Consider the following 22,180-nt stretch of genomic DNA (forward strand, 5'->3'; position numbering starts at 1 on the left):
AGCACTAGTTAATGTGCCTTCAGGGTCATTTCAGCTTCGGGTCAAGATCTCACTGTATTGTTTCATGCTTAATAATGTAAGGTAAATCCCCTTCCTAAATAGGCACAACATATTGGCTTAGTTGGGAATTTGCATGTAAAAATCATATCGCAAAAGCCCTATAGAGATAGAGAAGTCAGGGGTAATTCCAGCCACTGCTATTGAACTAGACGTTACATTTATGGTTAAAATGAACAGCTTAAGGGTAATAGAAAGTGTTTTGCATATATTAATATCCTCTATTTTTTAGCTATATAATTGTGAATTGTTGCATATAAATAATTTATATTTATCGCTTCCAGAACCAGCTAATCAGTGGACTGACTTACTGCTATTGTAAAAAGCCTGTGTTGTGAAAAGACCTAAATGTCAGCACATCAGGTTATACACACACCTAACTAAGGGCTTGTTTACATTTGCGGTTGGGAGGGGCAGCAAAACCATGTTATTGTGATTTGTTTTTACCGCCCCCCAATTACGTTAGCTGTAAAGACAGCAGCCGGGGGTGCACACATGCTATGGCCAAGGCAGGAATTATACCCCCTGTTGTAATCAGAGGGCACTACCACGTGTCAAACCTGACCCATTCAAGTGCTCTGTACCCTCCTCAGAGAAGTGTCCATCTAGCTTAGAAGAGACGGTGAGGAGATATCGCCTGTCAATTGCCTCTAAAAAGTGAGCCAAATGCAGATTACCCTTGGGGCAAGGCCTGCAAAAGCAAACAAGCCCAAAATGACTCAGAGGAGGGACACACTTCACTCCATCTGTCCTAGCAGTGACAAAGCTGATTAGATTTTCAATCTTCAGGAATGATCAACAAGTGTAGAGATAGTGCTGGGCTTTCCTATCAGCAAGCCCAGCATGTTTTGCAAACAAAGTATTATGGAAGCACTCTGTATTAAATATTTATTTAAACATGTTTTTACTAAATAAAGATTTGACAGAAAATATTGAAAGTTAAACAAAACATTACTTTGTAGGCATATAAACGTAAAATAAAATCAAATTGACCAGTGTTGTTTATGGTTTCATTTTAAGGTCTTTAAAGCGGAGTTCCACTCACTCTGTAAAAAAAAAAAAGTCAGCAGCTACAAAAACTGTAACTGCTGACTTTTAAAAAACAGTCATTCACCTGTCCCACGACCCCGTGTTGCCCCCGCCGCAGCCTGTTTCATCAGCCGTTCTGTATTCCAGGAGGCCGGCATCTTCAGTTTGGGCACCCAGCTGTAACAGCTTGCAGCTTCACATTCGGGTGCCTACTGCGCATGCACGAGTAGCACTGCGTTTCCTGAATGGCCCCTTCATCTTCTGGCACCTGTCATGTGTCCCTCACACACGCTGAAGTGCACAGTGTACAGAGGTCGCCAACTATCTGCAGAGTCAATAGGTAAAGACCTCGAAACTTCATGTGGCCTTCAGATTAGCACAACAATAGTATGTAGAAAGCTTCATAGAATGGGTTTCCATGCCCGAGTACCTGCATCCGAGCATTACAGTTGCAAGAAAAAGTATGTGAACCCCTTGGGATTACGTGGAGTTTTGCATGAATTGGGCATAAAATGTGCTCTGAATGTCATCTAAGTCACAACAATAGAAGAACACATTCTGCTGAACATAATACTACACAAACATTAGATGTTGCCATGGTTTAATTGCACATAACATGTAAACATTCAGAGTGCAGGGAGGAAAAAGTATGTGAGGCCCTAGCTTAATGACTTCTCCCAGAGCTAATTGGAGACAGGAGTGAGCCAACCTTGACTCCAATCAGTGTGATGATATTGGATGTGTTGCTGACAGCTGTCCTGCCCTTAAAAAACACACACCTGTTTTGGGTTTACTGGTTTCAAGAAGCACTGTCTGATGTGAACCATGCCTCACAGAAACGAGCTCTCAGAAGACCTACGATCAAGAATTGTTGACTTGCATGAAGCTGGAAAGGTTACAAAAGTATCTCCAAAAGCCTTGATGTTCATGTGTCCACGGTAAGACAGACTGTCTACAAATGGAGAAAGTTTAGCACTGTTGCTACTCTCCCTAGGCACGGTCGTCCTTTAAAAATGACTGCAATAGCACAGCGCAGAATGCTGCATGAGGTAAAGAAGAATCCCAGAGTGTCAGCTAAAGACCTACAGAAATCTCTGGCACATGCTAACATTTTTGTTGACACATCTACAATAAGGAATACATTAAACAAGAATGGAGTGCATGGGAGGACACCACAGAGGAAGCCATTGCTGTCCAAAAAGAATATTGCAGCACGTTTGAAGTTTGCAAAAGAGCACCTGGATGTTCCACAGCACTACTGGCAAAATATACTGTGGACAGATGAAACCAAGATTGAGTTGTTTGGGAAGAACACGCAACACTATGTGTGGAGAAAAAAAGGCACAGCACACCAACATCAAAACCTCATCATCACTGTAAAACATGGCGGAGGGAGCATCATGGTTTGGGGCTGCTTTGCTGCCTCAGGGCCAGGACGGATTGTTGTCATTGATGGGAAAATGAATTCCAGAGTTTATCAAGACATTTTGCAGGAAAACGTACGACCATCTGTCCGCCAACTGAAGCTCCGCAGAGGATGGGTGATGCAACAGGACAATGACCCAAAGCATACAAGTAATTCAACAAAACAATGGCTGCAACAGCACAGAATACGCCTTCTGGAGTGGCCCAGTCAGAGTCCTGACCTCAACTCGATTGAAATGCTGTGGCATGACCTTAGAGAGCGATTCAAACCAGACATCCCAAGAATATTGCTACACTGAAACAGTTTTGTGAAGAGGAGTGGTCCAAAATTACTCCAGATCGGTGTGCAGGTCTGATCTGCAACTACAGAAAATGTTTGGTTGAGGTTATTGCTGCCAAAGGAGGGTCAACCAGTTATTAAGTCCAAAGGTTCACATACATTTTCCTCCCTGCACTGTGAATCTTTACATGTTATGTGCAATTAAACCATGGCAACATCTAATGTTTGTGTAGTATTATGTTCAGCAGACTGTGTTCTTCTATTGTTGTGACTTAGATGACGTTCAGAGCACATTTTATGCCCAATTCATGCAAAACTCCATGTAATCCCAAGGGGTTCACATACTTTTTCTTGCAACTGTACATCATCAAATGCAATGCAAAACGTTGGATACAGTGGTGTAAAGTACACCATCACTGGACTCTAGAGCAGTGGAGACGTGTTCTCTGGAGTGACAAATCGCGATTCTCTGTCTGGCAATCCGATGGACATGTCTGGGTTTGGCAGTTGCCAGGAGAACGGTACTTGCCTGACTGCATTGTGCCAAATGTAAAGTTTGGTGGAGGGGGGATTATGGTATGGGGTTGTTTTTCAGGGGTTGGTCTTGGCCCTTTAGTTCCAGTGAAGGGAACTCTAAGGCGTAATCATGCCAAGACATTTTGGACAATTTCATGCTCCCAACTTTGTGGGAACCTCAACACGATAGAACACCTTTGGGATGAATTACAGTGAAGACTGTAAGCCAGGCCTTCTCATCCGACATCGGCCCCTGACCTCACAAGGAGTCATGCTTTCTGTCTAGCAATCTGTCTGGGCTTGGCCCCTTTGTTCCAGTGAAGGGAACTCTTAGGACATCAGCATACCAAGACATTTTGGACAATTTTATGCTCCCAAATTTGTGAGAGCAGTTTGGGGATGGCTCCTTCCTGTTCTAACATGACTGCGCACCAGTGCACAAAGCAGGGTCCATAAAGACATGGATGAGAAAGTTTGGGCTGGAGGAACTTGACTGGCCTGCACCGAGTCCTGACTTCAATCCAACAAAACAGCTTTAGGATGAATTAGATAGGAGACCGCGATCCAAGCCTTCTCGTCTGACATCAGTGCCTGACCTCACAAATGCGCTTCTGGAAGAATGGTCAAACATTCCCATAGACACACTCCTAAACCTTGTGGACAGCCTTCCCAGAAGAGTTGAAGCTGTTATAGTTGCAAAGGGTGGGACAACTCAATATTGAACCCTACGGACTAAGACTGGGATGCCATTAAAGTTCATGTGCATGTAAAGGCGAGCATCCCAATACGTTTGGCAATATATATATATATGTATATATATACTCACCTGATTCCGTAGCCTTAGGCCTGGGTATCTATTTTGGTAGTGTCTGCCTGGTATCTTCTTTTTTGCGTGGTACTTCTTGGCTATTTCCCTGTATATAACTATCATATGGTTATTTGATTGTTTGCTCAGGGCTAGGTGTATGCTTTGACCCAAGGCCTCCTACTCTTTCCTATGTAATTCAGGGTTTTTGCAATCTCTTTTTTTTTTACGTGGGCAACGTTTTGTTTTTCTGGCCCTTTGTGGTCCAGGTTCTTTAGAAGCCCTAAGATTGTTTAACTTCTCATGCTTATGTGAGTCCATTTACTGCACCAAACTTTTTTTCAGTTGCTCGTCTGTATTTTCTTATATCTGAAAATGTTTTCAATAATAGAAAAAAAAGAACATCTTCCTTTTTCGCAAACTTCATTAATCTACCAATTGCCGTGTCCACATGAAATAGAGATGAAGAAATATGGACATGTTTGTAGTCCATATAAGGAGAGCAGCCTAATGTAACAATCATGGCTCCCTCCATGGATACAGTGGAGGACGTGACGTAGCCAGAGACAGCAGTTGTGACATTTGCAGGATTCCCAATTAAAATAAAGTAAATGAAGCTTTAAAAAAAGAAAACAAACACAGCCACCATACTAGTAATCTGCAATATAGTACATTTTTGGTTTTGGGTTTAGATACACTTTATTTGCTATACTTGGAGTGAAATAATGTCAAAAGCTCCTGCACTTGGGTGTGGAAGGCTAGGAACAGAAATATTCGATGGAACTCAGATGTGTGCGAAACTCCAACAGATGGGCCACGCCTTGCAGCTCTCATATAAGACAGGGGGAGTCCAGATGCATCTGCAGAAGGAATACAACAAGAGCGCACTGGCCTATCGCATTATCGCAGATAACTGTTTATTAAAAGGTGGATAAAATATTATACTCACCAGCAAGTGGTGACAGATCACATATACAGTGGGGCAAAAAAGTATTTAGTCAGCCACCAATTGTGCAAGTTCTCCCACTTAAACAGATGAGAGAGGCCTGTAATTGGCATCATAGGTAGACCTCAACTATGAGAGACAAAATGAGAAAAAAAATCCAGACAATCACGTTGGCTGATTTGGAAAGAATTTATTTGCAAATTATGGTGGAAAATAAGTATTTGGTCACCTACAAACAAGCAAGATTTCTGGCTCTCACAGACCTGTACCTTCTTCTTTAAGAGGCTCTTCTGTCCTGCACTCATTACCTGTATCAATGGCACCTGTTTGAACTTGTTATCAGTATAAAAGACACCTGTCCACAACCTCAAACAGTCACACTCCAAACTCCACTATGGTGAAGACCAAAGAGCTGTCGAAGGACACCAGAAACAAAATTGTAGACCTGCACCAGGCTGGGAAGACTGAATCTGCAATAGGCAAGCAGCTTGGTGTGAACAAATCAACTGTGGGAGCAATAATTAGAAAATGGAAGACATACAAGACCACTGATAATCTCCCTCGATCTGGGGCTCCACGCAAGATCTCACCCCATGGGGTCAAAATGATCACAAGAACAAGAACCCAGGGCCACACGGGGGGACCTAGTGAATGACCTGCAGAGAGCTGGGACAAACATAACAAAGGCTACCATCAGTAACACACTACGCCGCCATTGACTCAGATCCTGCAGTGCCAGATGTGTCCCCCTGCTTAAGCCAGTACATGTCTGGGCCCGTCTGAAGTTTGCTGGAGAGCATTTGGATGATCCAGAAGAGGATTGGGAGAATGTCATATGGTCAGATGAAACCAATATAGAACTGTTTGGTAGAAACACAACTCGTCGTGTTTGGAGGAGAGAGATTGCTGAGTTGCATCCAAAGAACACCATACCTACTGTGATGCATGGGGGTGCAAAACATCATGCTTTAGGGCTATTTCTCCACAAAGGGACCAGGACGACTGATCCATGTACAGGACAGAATGAATGGGGCCATGTATTGTGAGATTTTGAGTGCAAACCTCCTTCCATCAGCAAGATGAAACGTGGCTTGATCTTCCAACATGGCAATGATCCCAAACATACCGCCCGGACAACGAAGGAGTGGCTTCGTAAGAAGCATTTCAAGGTCCTGGAGTGGCCTAGCCAGTCTCCAGATCTCAATCCCATAGAAAACCTTTGGAAGGAGTTGAAAGTCCGTTGCCCAGTGACAGCCCCAAAACATCACTGCTCTAGAGGAGATCTGCATGGAGGAATGGGCCAACATACCAGCAACAGTGTGTGCCAACCTTGTGAAGACATTAATCCCCAACGAGCCAAAAACCCTGACATTATTGAAGTGCCATCTAGGGGCCAAATCCATCTGTCTCGTTTCGAGGGTTACCCTCTTCCACAGTGGCTCTGAGGAAGAGGGTTACCCTTGAAATGCATAAACTGGATATGGCCCCTAGATTGCACTTCATTGACGTCAGGGTCTTTGGCTCGTTGTGGATTAATGCATCTTGTGACTGTCTATCTATATGCAATCCATCACCACTTGTTTGTGAGTATAATATTTTATGCATGTTTTAATAAACAGTAATCTGGGATAATGCGCTAGGCCAGTGCGCTCTTCTTTTATTTTGTCTGTATTTGCTATACTGCCTGTCTGAATATGATTTTTCTAATATCTCTATGTGAAATGGACAAACAAAGTACTCTATATAATAAGGAAGCAGCAGCTTCACAGTTATATACTTCTATAAATACTTTATATCTGTGATGTTTTCATGTTGGACCATCCTTTATTTTAGGCATAGGGCACCTTTCCTTGTGTGTTGTCATGAATCCACGGACATAGACAGCGCTGTATGGTTAGCACAGAAGTCTGTAATAACAATGGCGGCATTAGAGAGGCAGTGAAACAATCTGTGTATCCATGGATAAATGTAATTCTGTTAATTGATGATACATAGACATATACATTTCACTTCTTCTTTTAGTACATCATTCGATACCAGCAGCTAAACTGATGGCTTTTCAGCTGAAGAATCTGTGTAGGACACTTACACTATCAAATATCCTGATTTACAGTCCTGTGGATAGGCTTCCCTTCTGAGTTCCCTAATGGAAAGAGTCTGTGAGGGTTATATGAGGTCCTCAGCTTGGCTAAGGAAAACATCTATGCCTGGGAAACAAATGAAGCATCTTGTATTCTTGTATGACAGAGGGGTGCTTTAATATGGCAGGGTTATATTCTTTGTATTACATAAAAAGTGATCGAAAGCTGTCAGTATGACTTATGAAGATATGCAAGAGGAACGGAGCTCAGGATACTTGTATTGTATTTTGTTTTCCATTCAGAAGTCAATCAGATGCCCGCTAGACCCCTTTTAAAGTGCTTTTCCTATAATCACAAATGTCCTTGTACTTCCTCATAAAATACATGCCTATAGTCTATAGTTTATATACAGTACTAGAAATGAAAAAACAAAAGTACTGTAGATTATATGCATTATTACAGTATAGGTGAATGAAACAAGGGTTTGCTTGCTGTCCTGTCCTGGGGCCTCTGGGGTCTTTCCACAGATCTTAGCTTGTTCTCTTAGGGTTAATATAAAAGGGTTAATAAATAACAGACCAAACCTTTTCTGACTCTTTTTGTTTACATGCAAAAATCAGTTTTTTTTCTAGAAAATTACTAAGAACCCCAAAACATTATATATTTATTAAAACAGAGGCCCAAAAGTATATACCCCACTACCCCAATCCATCAGACTGTCACCTACTCTCCTCACCTTTAGGCGCACCCTGAAAACCCATCTCTTCAGAGAAGCCTACCCCAGCCTCCCCTAACTTCCAATCTCCTCCACTCCTCCTACCACTCCATCCCCCACAGCCACTTCCTCCTGTACCACTATCCCCTCCCTCCTAGAATGTAAGCTCGAAAGAGCAGGGCCCTCAAACCCCTTGTGTATCGTTTTGTTACTGTATTGTCTCATGCACTGTCCCCCACTATAATGTAAAGCGCTGAGCAAACCTTTTGGCGCTATATAAATACTGTATAATAATAATAATAGTGGGTGTTGCAATTTTTTTGTCAAACAGTAATTGCGCAATGGTTTTCCAAACGCAATTTTTTGGGAAAAAATTTTAGTGCATAACAACACAGAATAATACCCAATTGTTTTTTTTAAACTTTAATAGATACCAAACATGTCATGCTTTAAAATTGCTCACGTCTGTACAACGGCGACAAATGTTACATCATGAAGGTGTCATTCTTTAAAGTGTACTTTTCACTTTACTTCCTAAACTCATCAGTTGCTAGAAAAGTGGCTTTTGGCCCTCACAGGATTTAAAGTTGAATTATGTACGGTGGAAAGTGAGGAAAAACCTGCAACAGGACCACAGACAGAAATAAAAATTTGACAGGGGTTCTAGATTTCCCCTACTAAACTAAAGAAGCATTTTTATTTCTGTCTGTTTTGCTGTTGGAGAGTTCCCTTCATTTCCTTTGCAGTAAAAAATAGTCAGCTGTAGAGAGAGTGAGGAAAATCTCTCCAGCGGAACCCTAGATAGCATTAAAAACCTGTCAGGGGTTCATTCTTTCCAAAACTAAGAAAAGTTGTTTCTGGACATACACTTTGGGGTCTATTTATAAAAATTGTGCAAATGTCCCAGCATTTACACAGCCATAATGAATAATCCCCATAGTGTCTAATATGTGTATTTCCTAGCTCCTTTCAGTGGCCAACTTGCTGTATTTTCCAGAAATGCCACAATCAGGAAAATACCGGATTTTGGCCACCATATAGAGCTGACGTCAATAAAACAAGTGGATGGCTGCACACTATTGTGAGCAAGGTGATGGTGCTCTCAACTGGGTTGTGTTATGACTATGAGCCTTGAGCGTGAAACGCGTTAACATATCTCCTTTGTCCTGGTACTATGGTGTTTTATTATGGACTTTGCTACAATTAAGATCTTTGGAGTGTCTCCACAACACTGTGCAGCCATCTGGTTGTTTTATTGACATCTCTTGAGTTGCGATATCTTGATATGAAGATTGAGTACGGGCAATGAGGACTGACCTGGAGCGGTGCTTTTTCTCTTGTTGTTTATAAGGAGCTGACAGTCATGGGAAATACATATATTACACAAGGATGATTACAAAGAAATGAGTGATAGCTGCGTGAATGCCCCAGCATTTTTGATAAATAGACCCCTTTAAGTTGACCATACTCCAGGCATTCAGTATGCAGTATAGCATTGCCTGGTTGTCAGATTTTGATTGGTCATGCACATGCAAGATATGTCCATTTGTCATGTGTAGCATATGACTGGATATTGCAGAGTTTTACTAGGACAGCTACACAATGATTATCTATGTCGTCAGTCCCTGTCCAGTCTGATTGTCCTGCAATGCCTGTTGTCAGAGGTTGTCATATTTATATGCAGTATGACTATTTAAAATGGTTCTAAACCTCTGACATGAAATATGAACAAAGCATATCCCTCTATAGTGTGTACATGTCTCAATTAATAGCACTAAGTGTAATTTCTGTCTTCTGCTTAATTCTTCCGCTATCCACATAAATCCCTTTCTGACAAGTTTTCCTGACACCAAGAGAAAAATGGTGACAGGAGAGGAACCTCCAGCAGATTGACAGCCTCGGCTCTGTTCCTGTGAGCTGTGTGAGTGTGAGTGTGTGTGTGTGTGGGGGGGGGGGGGGTCCCTTCCCTCCAATCAGCTCTCAGAGCTATCCTCACTTAGCTCTGCAGAGCGCAACTTCAGCTTTCCAACCCCCTATTTTTCTGACAGCTCTACAAGCTTTATAAATTCAGCACGTTTAAGGGATGTAGAGAAGAGAAGACTGCAGATAAACAGGTACAACAGAGGTACAACTCTCAAAGCTCCCCTCACTGAGCTCTGCCATCTGTAATTTCAGCTGTCAGCCCCCTTTTTTCTGAACTCTCAGACAAGCATTAGAAATTCTACACTTTGAACAAATGTAGAGATGAGAAGACTGCAGATAAACATGCACAACTGATGTAGGAGGATTTATTTAATCTCTGTGTATCAACTGAGCCAGTCACTTCACTGGGTGTATGTAAGGGTTTACTACCACTTTATTGAGATAAAGAACAGTTGGCAAATTGAAATCAGCTTGGTGACCAGAGGTTACTGTACAACACCATTGCTCTTTGCACAGCCTTGTTGAGTAAGCCTGGATGTTTAGAGGATATCTCAAGAGCAGCCGGTCAATGACTGTACATCCAACCATACCCATAGCTTTACTGACCTGATCTGTGTTTATTCCTATAGAATGAATCTATACCTAGCAGTACACAAACCATCTGGCAAATTGTTATCTGTCTACCCACATGGCTTCTGTCTTCTACGTGCTATTCTGTCTTCTAAGCTTACAATTTATATTGACTTTATGAATGTCCTGTACTGCCTATAAACATTAAAGGGAATCTGTTACAAAACTACACCTGTGTGAGAAGGCCTCGCTGGAAGCATCCACTTTCTGACTAATGGCTTGCATACTAATTCGGGAAAGGCGGCTCACTTAAACAGTTTGTTTGACTTTCAGCTGGTTGACTGGGTGCTTCCATCAAAGGCTGTTTACGTAGGTGTTTCACTGTAATAGAATACCTTTAAAAGTCTACCATCTCAGTGCCTTACTAAAACAGATTAGAAAGATTTACTGTTTTGCATTAAAAATAAGGATTAGTTGTATACTATATTATGTTAAATTATTTTTATGGTATCCTTTGCTTTGGAAAAGTCAGTAAAATTTCCCAAAATTACTTGTGTTTGCATTGCTGCTCTCCAAGTCTTTAGGTTTGGGCAATGCTTTCTTTACTCTTTACAATCACTGTTGGCTGCAGCATTTCAGAGCTATGGCTGTAGAAGCAGGGAAGAGACGCAGCCAGCAGGTGGCAGGATTGAACCATGAAAGCCCTCGCTGTATTAGGTCCTTATAATATGAGGGTTACATAGTTAACCTTTTGACATTAACTTAGAAATTGCTTGTAAGGGGTTAACATCATTCAGGCAGCATTTTAATAATGCAAATGTATTTTGCTCATGATAAGAATTAACTCCTGTAGATAAATCTAATGCACATGAATTAACATTTAAAAAAAAACCATGACATTATTCCAAAGGGTATATTTCTGATGTAAAGATTAACGGGTCATCTAACACCAGAATACCTGTAATAACTATACATATATATATATATATATATATAAAAAAGCGTTTTAAAATGTACATAAATTGCTCCCAGATGACAATGTAATAAATTAAAAATAATTATCTTAGTTATTGAAGATATGGATGTTGTGAAAACATAAAGGTAACATGTCAATGTAGGATCCATCCATTGCTGACGTGTTTTTGGAGGTGCAAAGCCCAGGGCTGTCATTTGCATCTTTGTTTGCTAATCTTTACTATTAATTAATTATTATCTATGTAGCTTTTAATATTTACTTATTATATGTAAATAGTAATAATAATTATTATTATATAACAGTACATGAATATATATATATATAATTTATTGCTACCTATTAATTATTTATTACACACTCCACTGCACATTTTGGTGCCTATTCAGACCTGTTCCTAGATAAAATTGATCCGCTGATTCTAGTTTTTGAGCTACAGCATAAATGCCATATACCAGTCTTCACTCTGGTCAGTCAAAAATCTGAATATTTTAATGTAGTGTTTTATTTAAAGATCTTAAAGTTTCATTGGTTTTTTTTGTAACTAACAGACATGTGATACTTACCTGCTCTGTGCAACGGTTCCTCTTCTTCTTAGCTCCTGGCTCCTCCCCCAGTGCCCCCAATACCAAGCCGCTTGCTATGGGGGCACTGGTGTGTGCTCGTCCTCTATAAGACACATAGGGCCATAGCTCAGCCCCACCCTTGCTGTCTCCTCATTGGCTCACTGGCTGTCTAATCCAATTAGGAGAGAGAACCAGGACAGCTGAGGCTCCTGTGCACATTGTTGGATCGAGAGGGGGCTCAGGTGAGTATTAGGGGGCGAGTGGCACTGTGGGGGGAACAGCACACAGAAGTGTTTTTATCTTCATGCATAAAATGCATGAAAGTAAAAAACCTTCAGCCTTTAAAACCACTTCAATCTTCTTGTAGCATGAAAGAAACACATAAAAAAGTAGCCTAACCTCTATGGTGCTTGATCTGCAAAAATGAAACAATATGAGGGGCAATATACACACAACTACTATACGATCATAACTATAATACAGTTGATAACTTACGCTTTAGAATCCAGTGTTTCCAATGTAAAATTACAGTTGGAAGTACATAAACATTCTCACTATATCTGCTAACTTGTACGCAAAGAACACAAACTAGGTACCAGAAGAAAAAGTTGATCAGCAAGATCTCTTCAGAAACTGACTAAAAAAATTATATACATTTCGACCATATCTAAGAAACTAGAGCTGATACAGTCTAGCCAAAGCAATTTTCTGAATTATATCTAAGAACAGGTCTAAAATGCAAGGTATCAAGATTTGTATTGGGCTGTGTTTTATTTACTCTTTATTATCAATCTGTAACAAGCATGCATCCATTATGGATGATATGGAAAAGCTTGTCTAAGGTCAGTGACTCACCAATAGTGATGGGTGTTGGTTCGTCACCGGGTTGAATCCAAACCCAAGCTCGCAAAGCATGACAACTTTGGAGAACATACCCTAAAAATAAGTCAGCAGTGGCAGGTCCTCTATTTTTATTTTGACCAGTTTCTTTTTTGGTTTGTATTGACACTGTCACTGGACATCACTATAGCTAACACTTTTAAATCTTGGGCTTATCAGGAAAATCACAGAGCTGTTTATAACTCACATTTTGGATTGTCTAATTTAAGAAAAGAATTAAGGGCCATATAATTTCATTGTAAGATGTAATGATCTACAGCACTGTAATCCAAATATTACACATTTTTAAGCTGAGATGTCAGTGTAGGCCATGGATTTAATGGTACATTTGACTATATCTGTCATTCATTTTTAATTGTTGCTTCCTTAAAACAATCTAAAATATGCACATACCTGTGCTGTAGGTAAGCATGCTCTTAAAAACATATGCTAGGCGACAAACTGTACTTCAGCCAAGGATGTTTATCATGTCTGTGATGTGTCATTTACACTGGGACTCATGCAAACAACTGCAGGAAAAAATGTGTTGGTGGCAAATAGCAACATGCTGTAAGTTGGAAAATGTAAAATCCTCACTGGCTGGTTGCTATGGGCAGTACATCTGCATTTTCCTTCCTCTGGTTTGCCTTCATGAGGCCTTGTGTGGTTTTGTCTTCAGTGCAGGTTGGCGGTTCCTTTGCTCTTGCTTCCTCACTGAAGAGATCATACTGACGTCTGTAGTACATGGTATAATTACAGGGTCATTTGGAATAGAGTATATCTAGCTAAATGATGATCCACTGAGTTGCCCCATTTCTCTCTGCTCAGCTGGACCACGGTTTTACCATCAAGAGATCAGGGTCTTTGGACTACTACCAACAGCCAGGAATGTATTGGATAAGGTATGAGATGGTTGAGCGCCAACAGTCAGTGTTTCCATGGCAAACGTGCTGGCAGTCTCCATTAACCAGTCCCTTCAGTGGATAAACATGCTTTTTATTTTTTTTTCTTACCCAGTCCATATGCCGCTTTATGAGTTTATTCTCAGTCTTTCGCAACCGCCTGCTCCATCCCCTCTCGTCCATTATCCACGCTGACATTGCCAGCTTTTCTTCATTAAACATGCTGAATATTTCCTATGGTTTAAAAGACAGTATATATAGAAATTCTGTGGTATAATGTAAAATACAGCAATTTTAAGTAGCCCTACCTTTAAAGGGCTATTCACAATGCATCCCATTTACTGAGAAGTATGTAGAATCTAGTCTGCGTCTTTGTTAAAAAAACACATATACTGTAGTTTTAAACCATGAAATACAACCCTTTCCTAATTCCTTATTACTAACAATGCATAACATGACAATGCATTGAGCATCAGCCACTCCTATGACTATGTGTTATAGTATGAAGTTTATTGTCTGATTGTTTGTATTGTTTGGATATAGTGTTTATTATGTTCCTAGTTCTTACACTGCAAATCATGTATTTGTTTTTAAGCTTTCTTAGATATTAATGCAGTTTACTAATATATATATACATTTTTAATTTTTTTTTTATTTAATAAAATGTTGTTTGCATATGTAATGATAATTAGCAGGTAGTACATATTAAATACATTATTGTACTGGGATCTGATATATTCATATGTTTACCCTTTCAGACTGGTATTTTTCCATTATGTGTTTGTATATATGCTCTATGTCTTATATCGTAAAATTGGATAATATAATTGGCACATACAGGAAGATCAAATAGGAAACCTGTCAGAATAGAAATATGGAAGGTGCTTTCGCTGAGTTGTTTTTCAAGTTCCAGGGATTCCATCCTGAACTGAATCACTAAACTAGAGCATGTATGCGGGTTGGGAGTTCTGCTGCATACATGTTTCAAAACGAGGCCAGCCCAGGAGCTTGAACCTTTATAAAGTCAGCATTGACATCTCTCATATTTCTGTTGTGACAGGTTCTCTTTAATAGCAGCAGAGGTAACCCCAATACATCACAGGTGAGAGCTTTTCATTTTCCTGTCAAGCAGAAGAAAATGTATCTATGACTGGTTCATATTGGATCTCAGATATGAGATGATATGCAACTAGCATACTGGGTCACATCATTGTAACAATGGATCATAGAAGATGCTGGACTGTCAATTTAGACACATATTTTCCTGCATCCTCCCGTGCAAGCAGAAAGATGGAAATATTAGGATACATAGGTGTACTCTATGCCATAAATGTCAGTGAAAGAGATAACCAACACTATGGAGAACCTCTATTGATTCTCGAGAGTTATCACACCTTCCAGTGAAACAGCACAGTGCAGCATTGCTAAAACTGGTGCCAACTCAGGATCTTTGTGTGTTTTCCCTTGAACCCCATATCACAATGAGAAATCTCATATTTTTTTGAGGTCAGAAATTTGCAATATTTGTATCTGTAAACACAGAAACTGGCTGGTGTATGCTATGTGTGCTAAGACCAAATACCAACAATGTCTCAGGAGAAAAGTGTTGCTAGGATTGTGAAAGACATGCATTATCTTTGGGCACCCTGAAGAGAAGGCAAAAAGAGAATGGTACACGTGGTCACATCTTGCTGGATACCCAAACGCACTCACTGTATACACTGCACACATATGTTGCTCTCTATCTGCAAAATATACTATAACTGTATCTAAGAAATAGTCTTAGAGACACACACAAACCTCAGGACAAAGGATCATTATGTATAATTTTCTGTGCATAAATATTATAGACCTGTGCATAAATATTATAGACATTGAGCTAATATGTTTTCCTATGCTTACCTTAGAGAAGAACTCTGAGAAAAATAGTTGAGGACTACTTTGCAACCAGCAGCTGTTAACTCAATGATTGAGTTAGTCTGGATAACCCACACAGCGGAGCTTATGGAGGGAATCAGGAGTATGTAATATATATAGTAGCATAACTTTCAGAATGCAGCAATCAGGACTATGTCTGGGGTGTGCACGTGCACTGGGTGGTCAATGTTATGCCACAATACATTGGTGGGTAATAGAGAAGTGTCCCCTTACATTGGTGGTAAATGGAGATGTGTCACCTTACATTTGTGGTCAGTGTAATGCCTCTGTATATTGGTTGTCAGTGCAGAAGTGCTTGCTTACACTGGAGGTCTGTGAAAAGGCCCCCCTTACATTAGTGATCGGTGTAGTGCCTCCTTACATTGGTGATCATTGTAGTACAATGGAATTCAGTCTTTAATTTCCCCTTGTATCAGTAGTTTGCCTGAAAGTAGCCCCTTGTATTGGTTGTCATTGGGAGAAGGTACCCCTTACATTGGTGGTTGATGAAGAAGTGCCTCCTTACATTGGTGGTCAGAGGTGAAGTGCCCCTTGCAATGGAGGTCAATGATGAAGTGCTCCCTTAGAATATAGGTCAGTGATAAAGTTTCCTTTACACAGATGGTCAGTGAAGATGTGTCCCTTTATGTTTGTGGTCAGGGGGAGCTCAGCTAATTGGATTGTATTGGAAGTACAGTCTGTCTAAAATATATTTACATTTTTTAAAATTAACAAAAATATGCAAGCATATGCACAGATCAACTATAACAACATGACCACTGACAGGTAAAGTTAATAACATTGAATATCTCATTACAATAGCATCTAAAAGTGGGTGGGATGTATTAAGCAGTAAGTGAACATGTTGTCCCTGAGGTTGATGTGTTGAAATCAGAAAAAAAATGGCCAAGGGTAAGGAATTGAGCCAAATTGTAATGGCTAGACTACTGGGTCAGAGCATCTCCAAAACTGCATCTCTTGTGGGATGTTTGTGGTCTACAGTGGTCAGGACCTATCAAAAGTTTTCCAAGGAAGGAAACTCAGCGAACTGGCCACAGGGTCATGGATTGCCAAAGCTCAATGATGCACTTGGGGAGCTAAGGCTGGCCGACGTAGTTAAAACTAATAGAAGAGCTACTGTAGCTCAAAGTACTGAAAAAGTTAATGCTGGTTCCAATAGAAAGTTGTCAGAACACACAGTGCATCACAGTTTGTTGTGTATGGGGCTGTATAGCCCCAGACTGGTCAGGGTGCCCATTCTGCTCCATGTCCACAGTCAAAAAAACCTACAGTGGGCATGTGAGCATCAGAACTGGACCACAGAGCAGTGGAAGAAGGTGATCTGGTTTGATGAAATCAAGAATGGTTTGAAGAACACAACAGTGATTTTGAGATGTCGACTTGGCCTCCAAATTCTCCAGTTCACTATCCAATCATGTTCCTGTTGGACTGCAATAACAAGTACGATCCATGGAAGCCCTTCAAGAAAACTTTCAGAGGTCTAGTGAAATCCATACCTCTATGGGTTATGGCAGGTAGTCATAATTTTATGACTGATTGGTGTTTATAAAAATATGAAATTCAAATCAAAAAATTTTTTTAAGGTAAATAATGCAGTAATAACTGAAATATATTCTCACTGAAAATAATATTTTCTCTGAATAAAATTACATTTTGCCAGAAACCAAGCATTGCTGCTCCTCTACATGGCCTTTTGTGAACCCTAATGGTGCTTCACGTTATTGGAGACACAAGAAAGTTACTGTTTTCAGTGAGACAGACCCTGTCTGGTAGACTTGCAGTTGAATAAGAAGATCAGCATACCACAAAGCAGAAGGCTGACTCAGCGAAATCATTCCAGCGTATTAACCACAAGATTTACAAGCTTTTAGCAGTGACAGAAGGATTGCAGTCATAATTGTGGCGCAACGTAGTAATAACTAACACAGCCTTTACACAGTGAAATATATGCATCGTGGTCTGGAGGTGGGCAATTAATATTTATAACTACTAGATGCCATAAAGCCAGCAAACGATGATATACCAATATGTTTGTAATGGGCTCCATTAGAACTAATTGTACAAATTGAAGAATGTGATAGTCAGGCAATTTTTTTTAATGTCAAGCTCATTTAGAAAGGCAGCGCGTAGTAAACCCTAACAGCCAGTCAGATTTCAGATAACTGTAACCAAATCAGTAAACCATTCTCACTTATTGATATTAGCTATGCGTTTTGCATGTCTTTTTTCACTTACCACTGGTTCAGATAACAAGCACTATAAGTTACAAAATATTAGTAGAGAATTCATATTCTTAAGTCATGTATCCCAAGGCAGCCAATCAGGATGCAAGATTTGTCTTACTGCGGCAAGGGGGCATTCTAATTGGTTGTTATGAGTGTCAGATCTCAAAATTTAGGTTTAGTTAAAAATAAAAATTGCAGTACCTTTAGCATGAATGTCCACTATGTACTAGGGAGCTGTAGAACAGAGATATGCTAGTGTAAGAGTACAGTATATGGATGTGGTGTTCTGGGAAAAGCAGGCCATTATTTACCATAGGAAACATATGCTGGTGACTATTGGCTTTGTACCCTAAGCCTCTTACAACAAATCATTCTAATTCAAATCTTGTCTAATCTTCCAGACACAGTTGACACCCCCATAAGTTTCAGCCAGCTGCTGAGGGTTACTGTAGAAAACTCAATCCCAGGCTTTTCTTTGATAAACTACACACTCTACTGATCAGAGAATGGACAAAGCTGGCACAAATACTGTCATAAAAAAAAGTGTCATTTCATATTCTCACAGTTTTCAGCATTATCAATTGCATGCTGATTCCACCTCAAGGAATATGGCTCTCTAGGGTGACTTTATTGCATTTATTAACATGGCTACTTTTCCATAAAAATGTGTTAACAGAAGTCTTGGTTTCTTATTCTGGTAGCATATATTGAATTTGTGATTATATTTTGAATAGTTTTATTTAAATCAGCTGCTTGCTGATTCATTTTAGTAGCTGTAGTGCAGTTTTCAGACTCAGATGCATACATTGCAACAGCAAATACAACCACAAATTCATGTTGGAACAGTTGCAGCTAAATGTATATAAAAATCTAGAACACATGTAGGAATTGGAGTTCCTATCTTTGGTCAGTAGGAATGCAGGTTTCCACAGATCCTGGCTTTATAAAGCGGCCCATGGTACGATATCCACATTTAGTTCAAATATGTCTCTATTCAGCTTTAAACTTTACAGATTCAATGTAAAACATGTAGTATGCATTAAACGGTAACAAGCTAAAAAAAAAAAAAAATGGAGGAGAAGGATAGAGGAAAAGTAAAAAAAAAAAACAATGAGTGGTAGTGGTTGTAGTAGTAGTAGTGGTGGTGGTGGTGGGGGGGGGGGGGGGTTAGGAAAGAGAAAACAAGGAAAAACAAAAAATATGCCAAATTCAATGTAAAACATGTAGTATGCATTAAACGGTAACAAGCTTAAAAAAAAAAAAAATGGAGGAGAAGGATAGAGGAAAAGTAAAAAAAAAAAAACAATGAGTGGTAGTGGTTGTAGTAGTGGTGGGGGGGGGGGGGGGTAGGAAAGAGAAAACAAGGAAAAACAAAAAATATGCCAAATACATTTTGGAAGATATACACTAGAGTTGGGCTGTAAGGGGTGTTAACAAGGATCTAGTGTGGATAGGGAGTCCAAAGTAGCCTAAAACCTAAGAGGCCAAGTGTCTTAAGGGAGGAGGGGGATGAACGAAGAATGCAATTTAGATGCTACAAAGAGATGATAATTTGCTTACGGCAGAGTCAAGGCACAAAAAAAGCAGGGTTCCTGTAAGCTTGACAACGGGTCCATGAGGACTTCTTCTCTGGGTCGCTGCCACCCAGGGCCTCCATATTCATAATTTCTCTTTGAGTATCTGGACCCATTTTGCAATATGTGGATGGAGAGGTTAATTTCCAATGACAGGAAATGGCAACTTAAGCAGCTAAGAGGCATTGTCTTAGGATGCCTTTCCTAATTTTGGATAAGGACCCAGGTATCATTGACAGTAGAGTCACTGATATGCCCGTGTGGTAAAAACCATCTACCTGAAAAGTGCAACTAAGCAAAGGTCCCACCAAATATGCAAGTAGGTAGCACACCTCTCCGAGAATCTCCAGCAAGAGTTTGTGATTGATGGTTAGACATGGCTTAGCTCAAAGGCAGGTACATCAAATAATACATGTCTAAAATCAAATAATACAAAGTGCATTATCCAAGTATGAACTTCTGTTAAGAGTTCAGCAAGCATTTCTAAACAGCATTTAAAAATGTAAAAGCAGATTTTTGAAGCATTTAAGACACTCAAAATGGCAGTCTCAGAGAATTAATTACATTTAGACTTTGAGGCTTTCAGAACAAACGCTAAACCATGTCTATGTTTCTTTAAAAATACTATACTTACAGCACTCCCATTAAAATATCCATTTAAAGCCCAGACTGGAGCTAAAAATTGCCACATAAAAACTACATGAAACTTGTTGGAAGCTTTTTAATGCTTTGTGAAAGTATGTTGCTTCTCAAACTATAGTTATTGGCCGTATGAGCTGGGCATAATTCATATTATTTATAGATAAAATGTACAGTAACCAACAGCATGTATCCAAATTTTACTGTATTAAGATTACTAAAACAAACATTTCAAATAAGTAGCTTCATTGAGCTGCTAATTTAAAACTTCTTTGTGTTGACTCAATAAATGAACTCAATGATGTCCTATCTACAATAAAAACTAATAAATACTTTATTGTATTATTAACCGTTGCTAACTAGCATGTATTATAAGCTTTCTTGCGGAGTATGCCTGCATTCCCAGACTGTCAATAGGTGTGTGAATGGCCAGGTTAGGAAGTACAATGTACGTTGGTCTGATGACTAATATATTGAAACTACAGGAGTAAAAAGGGCTCATGGTTAACGGATGTTCCCCTCAGGTGAACACACTGTAACAGTGACAGGACCTGCAATGTGTTTTATCTCTGTGCTCTCTAGACCTTCATCTCTTACTGCTCTTGATGTAGAAATATTTTGTATATGCTGGACAGCTCAAACATGATTTTTTTTGTGCTGGACCTCTGGCTCTGCAGAGTCCTGGATGACTGCACTGAATACTAATATGTTTCCCAAACTGACAAAGTGTGCAGCACCTGACTATGTAATCTGTGCTTTGACATCTTGGGCATCAATCACTAGGAGGAGACCACCCAGCTGCTTACTCATTTAGATTGCATTAAGTGACCTAGACACATGTATATCCACTGCCTGTGTAAAGACACCCTTGTTGGTATTATAGTATGTGCACACTTGATATTGAACTATATTTGCATTGCAATTTCACAGCACTTTGCTTGCATCTGGACACAGTTGCTACATGGTTGGGGATAAGTCATCTCTACCTTGAATGCGTTTTTCGTGCACCTTCAATTATTTAGCTTGTGTTAAAAGAACCTCCATAGAACATAAAATCCCCAGCCCACAAAAGCATAATGTATGCGTTTTTTTTGTATTTCCACACTTTTTTTTTTTAAATATAATTCTCACATTTTTCTTTTCAACTCACTTACATACCACAAGCATCAGACGAATTAAGTGCATGCACTTCATAACTTATTGCAAACACGTTGCCTTATCAGCTTTTATATTTCATTGTAGTCAAATAGGTTTTCTCTCCTTAAAATTCTCGTGGCTTCAGGATGGTGATGACTGCCATTTTTATGAGGTGTCTATTGAGTCCCATAAGGTGACAGTTAAATGTTCATTTCATGCAGATTATTAATGATTTAACACTGATGCAAAATTTAGTTTTGTTAATTAAACATCTTTGATGTGTGATACAATGAACAGCTTTTGAAGAAGAGTTTGAAGAGATATATAAATAACAAGATCCTTATGGGATTTTATAGGCATTCATTGATGTGTGCACTCACAAATATAAAATCAAATAATTTTTTTCTTATACAGTAAATGGTAAACACCTTTACATATAAAACAAAGCAAAAAGTATAAACTCTCAAAAAAGTATGGCAATGCAGTAGGTCTCAATAGTGCCACAAATCCTTCAATTGCCCATTATAGAGGAATACTTAGCTTCTACCATGCTGTTTATAAGAAACAAAAGTATATTAGGCAAAGAAAAACAAAACTTAGGAATGCATTTTCAAGCACACAGGCTTGTCCAGCACATGGCAGTGACTGCCCAGACCCATGTAACGTTCAAATGGAGAGCAACCATCCTACTATATGAAACAGTTACAGAGAGTCAACTCAAAAATGATCTCTAAGAGGATAACTGTCTTAAATCTTGGCAACCCCATCAGGACCAGTATGGAGATAGGGATCTGGATGGACCAGAGTAAATTGTTCTTTTTGTTTAAAAATATTTCATTATTGACCTTAAACTTTTTTTTACAATAACTGCTTGCCTCTGGATACTATAGTGAATGTTTGGGTTTTTCGTGCTCTTTTACCCAATGAAACCTTTTGAAAAGATTACTAAAACTACCAATTTCTAAAATGCAAGGGAAGTTGCACTTTGCAGGTGAAGCCC

General features: G+C 39.6%; 1 protein-coding gene across 2 annotated transcripts in view; it reads left to right on the forward strand.

Moving 5' to 3' along the window:
• The window catches only part of DCLK1 (doublecortin like kinase 1), a 474,120-nt gene that overhangs the window by 432,736 nt on the left and 19,204 nt on the right, over positions 1–22,180 (forward strand). Inside the window, exon 17 of one of the 2 annotated variants that reach the window (XM_089690856.1) lies at positions 13,594–13,667. The exons of the other annotated variant lie outside the window; for it this stretch is intronic. Coding sequence (XP_089546982.1) covers positions 13,594–13,667 — 74 coding nt within the window. The remainder of the gene's footprint in view (positions 1–13,593; positions 13,668–22,180) is intronic. 2 annotated transcript variants of the gene reach the window in all.

This window comes from Staurois parvus, unplaced genomic scaffold (assembly GCF_062004578.1).
Source record: "Staurois parvus isolate SC_StPar_1 unplaced genomic scaffold, SC_StPar_1.0 ptg000544l, whole genome shotgun sequence".
In the NCBI taxonomy this organism is placed as follows: domain Eukaryota; kingdom Metazoa; phylum Chordata; class Amphibia; order Anura; family Ranidae; genus Staurois; species Staurois parvus.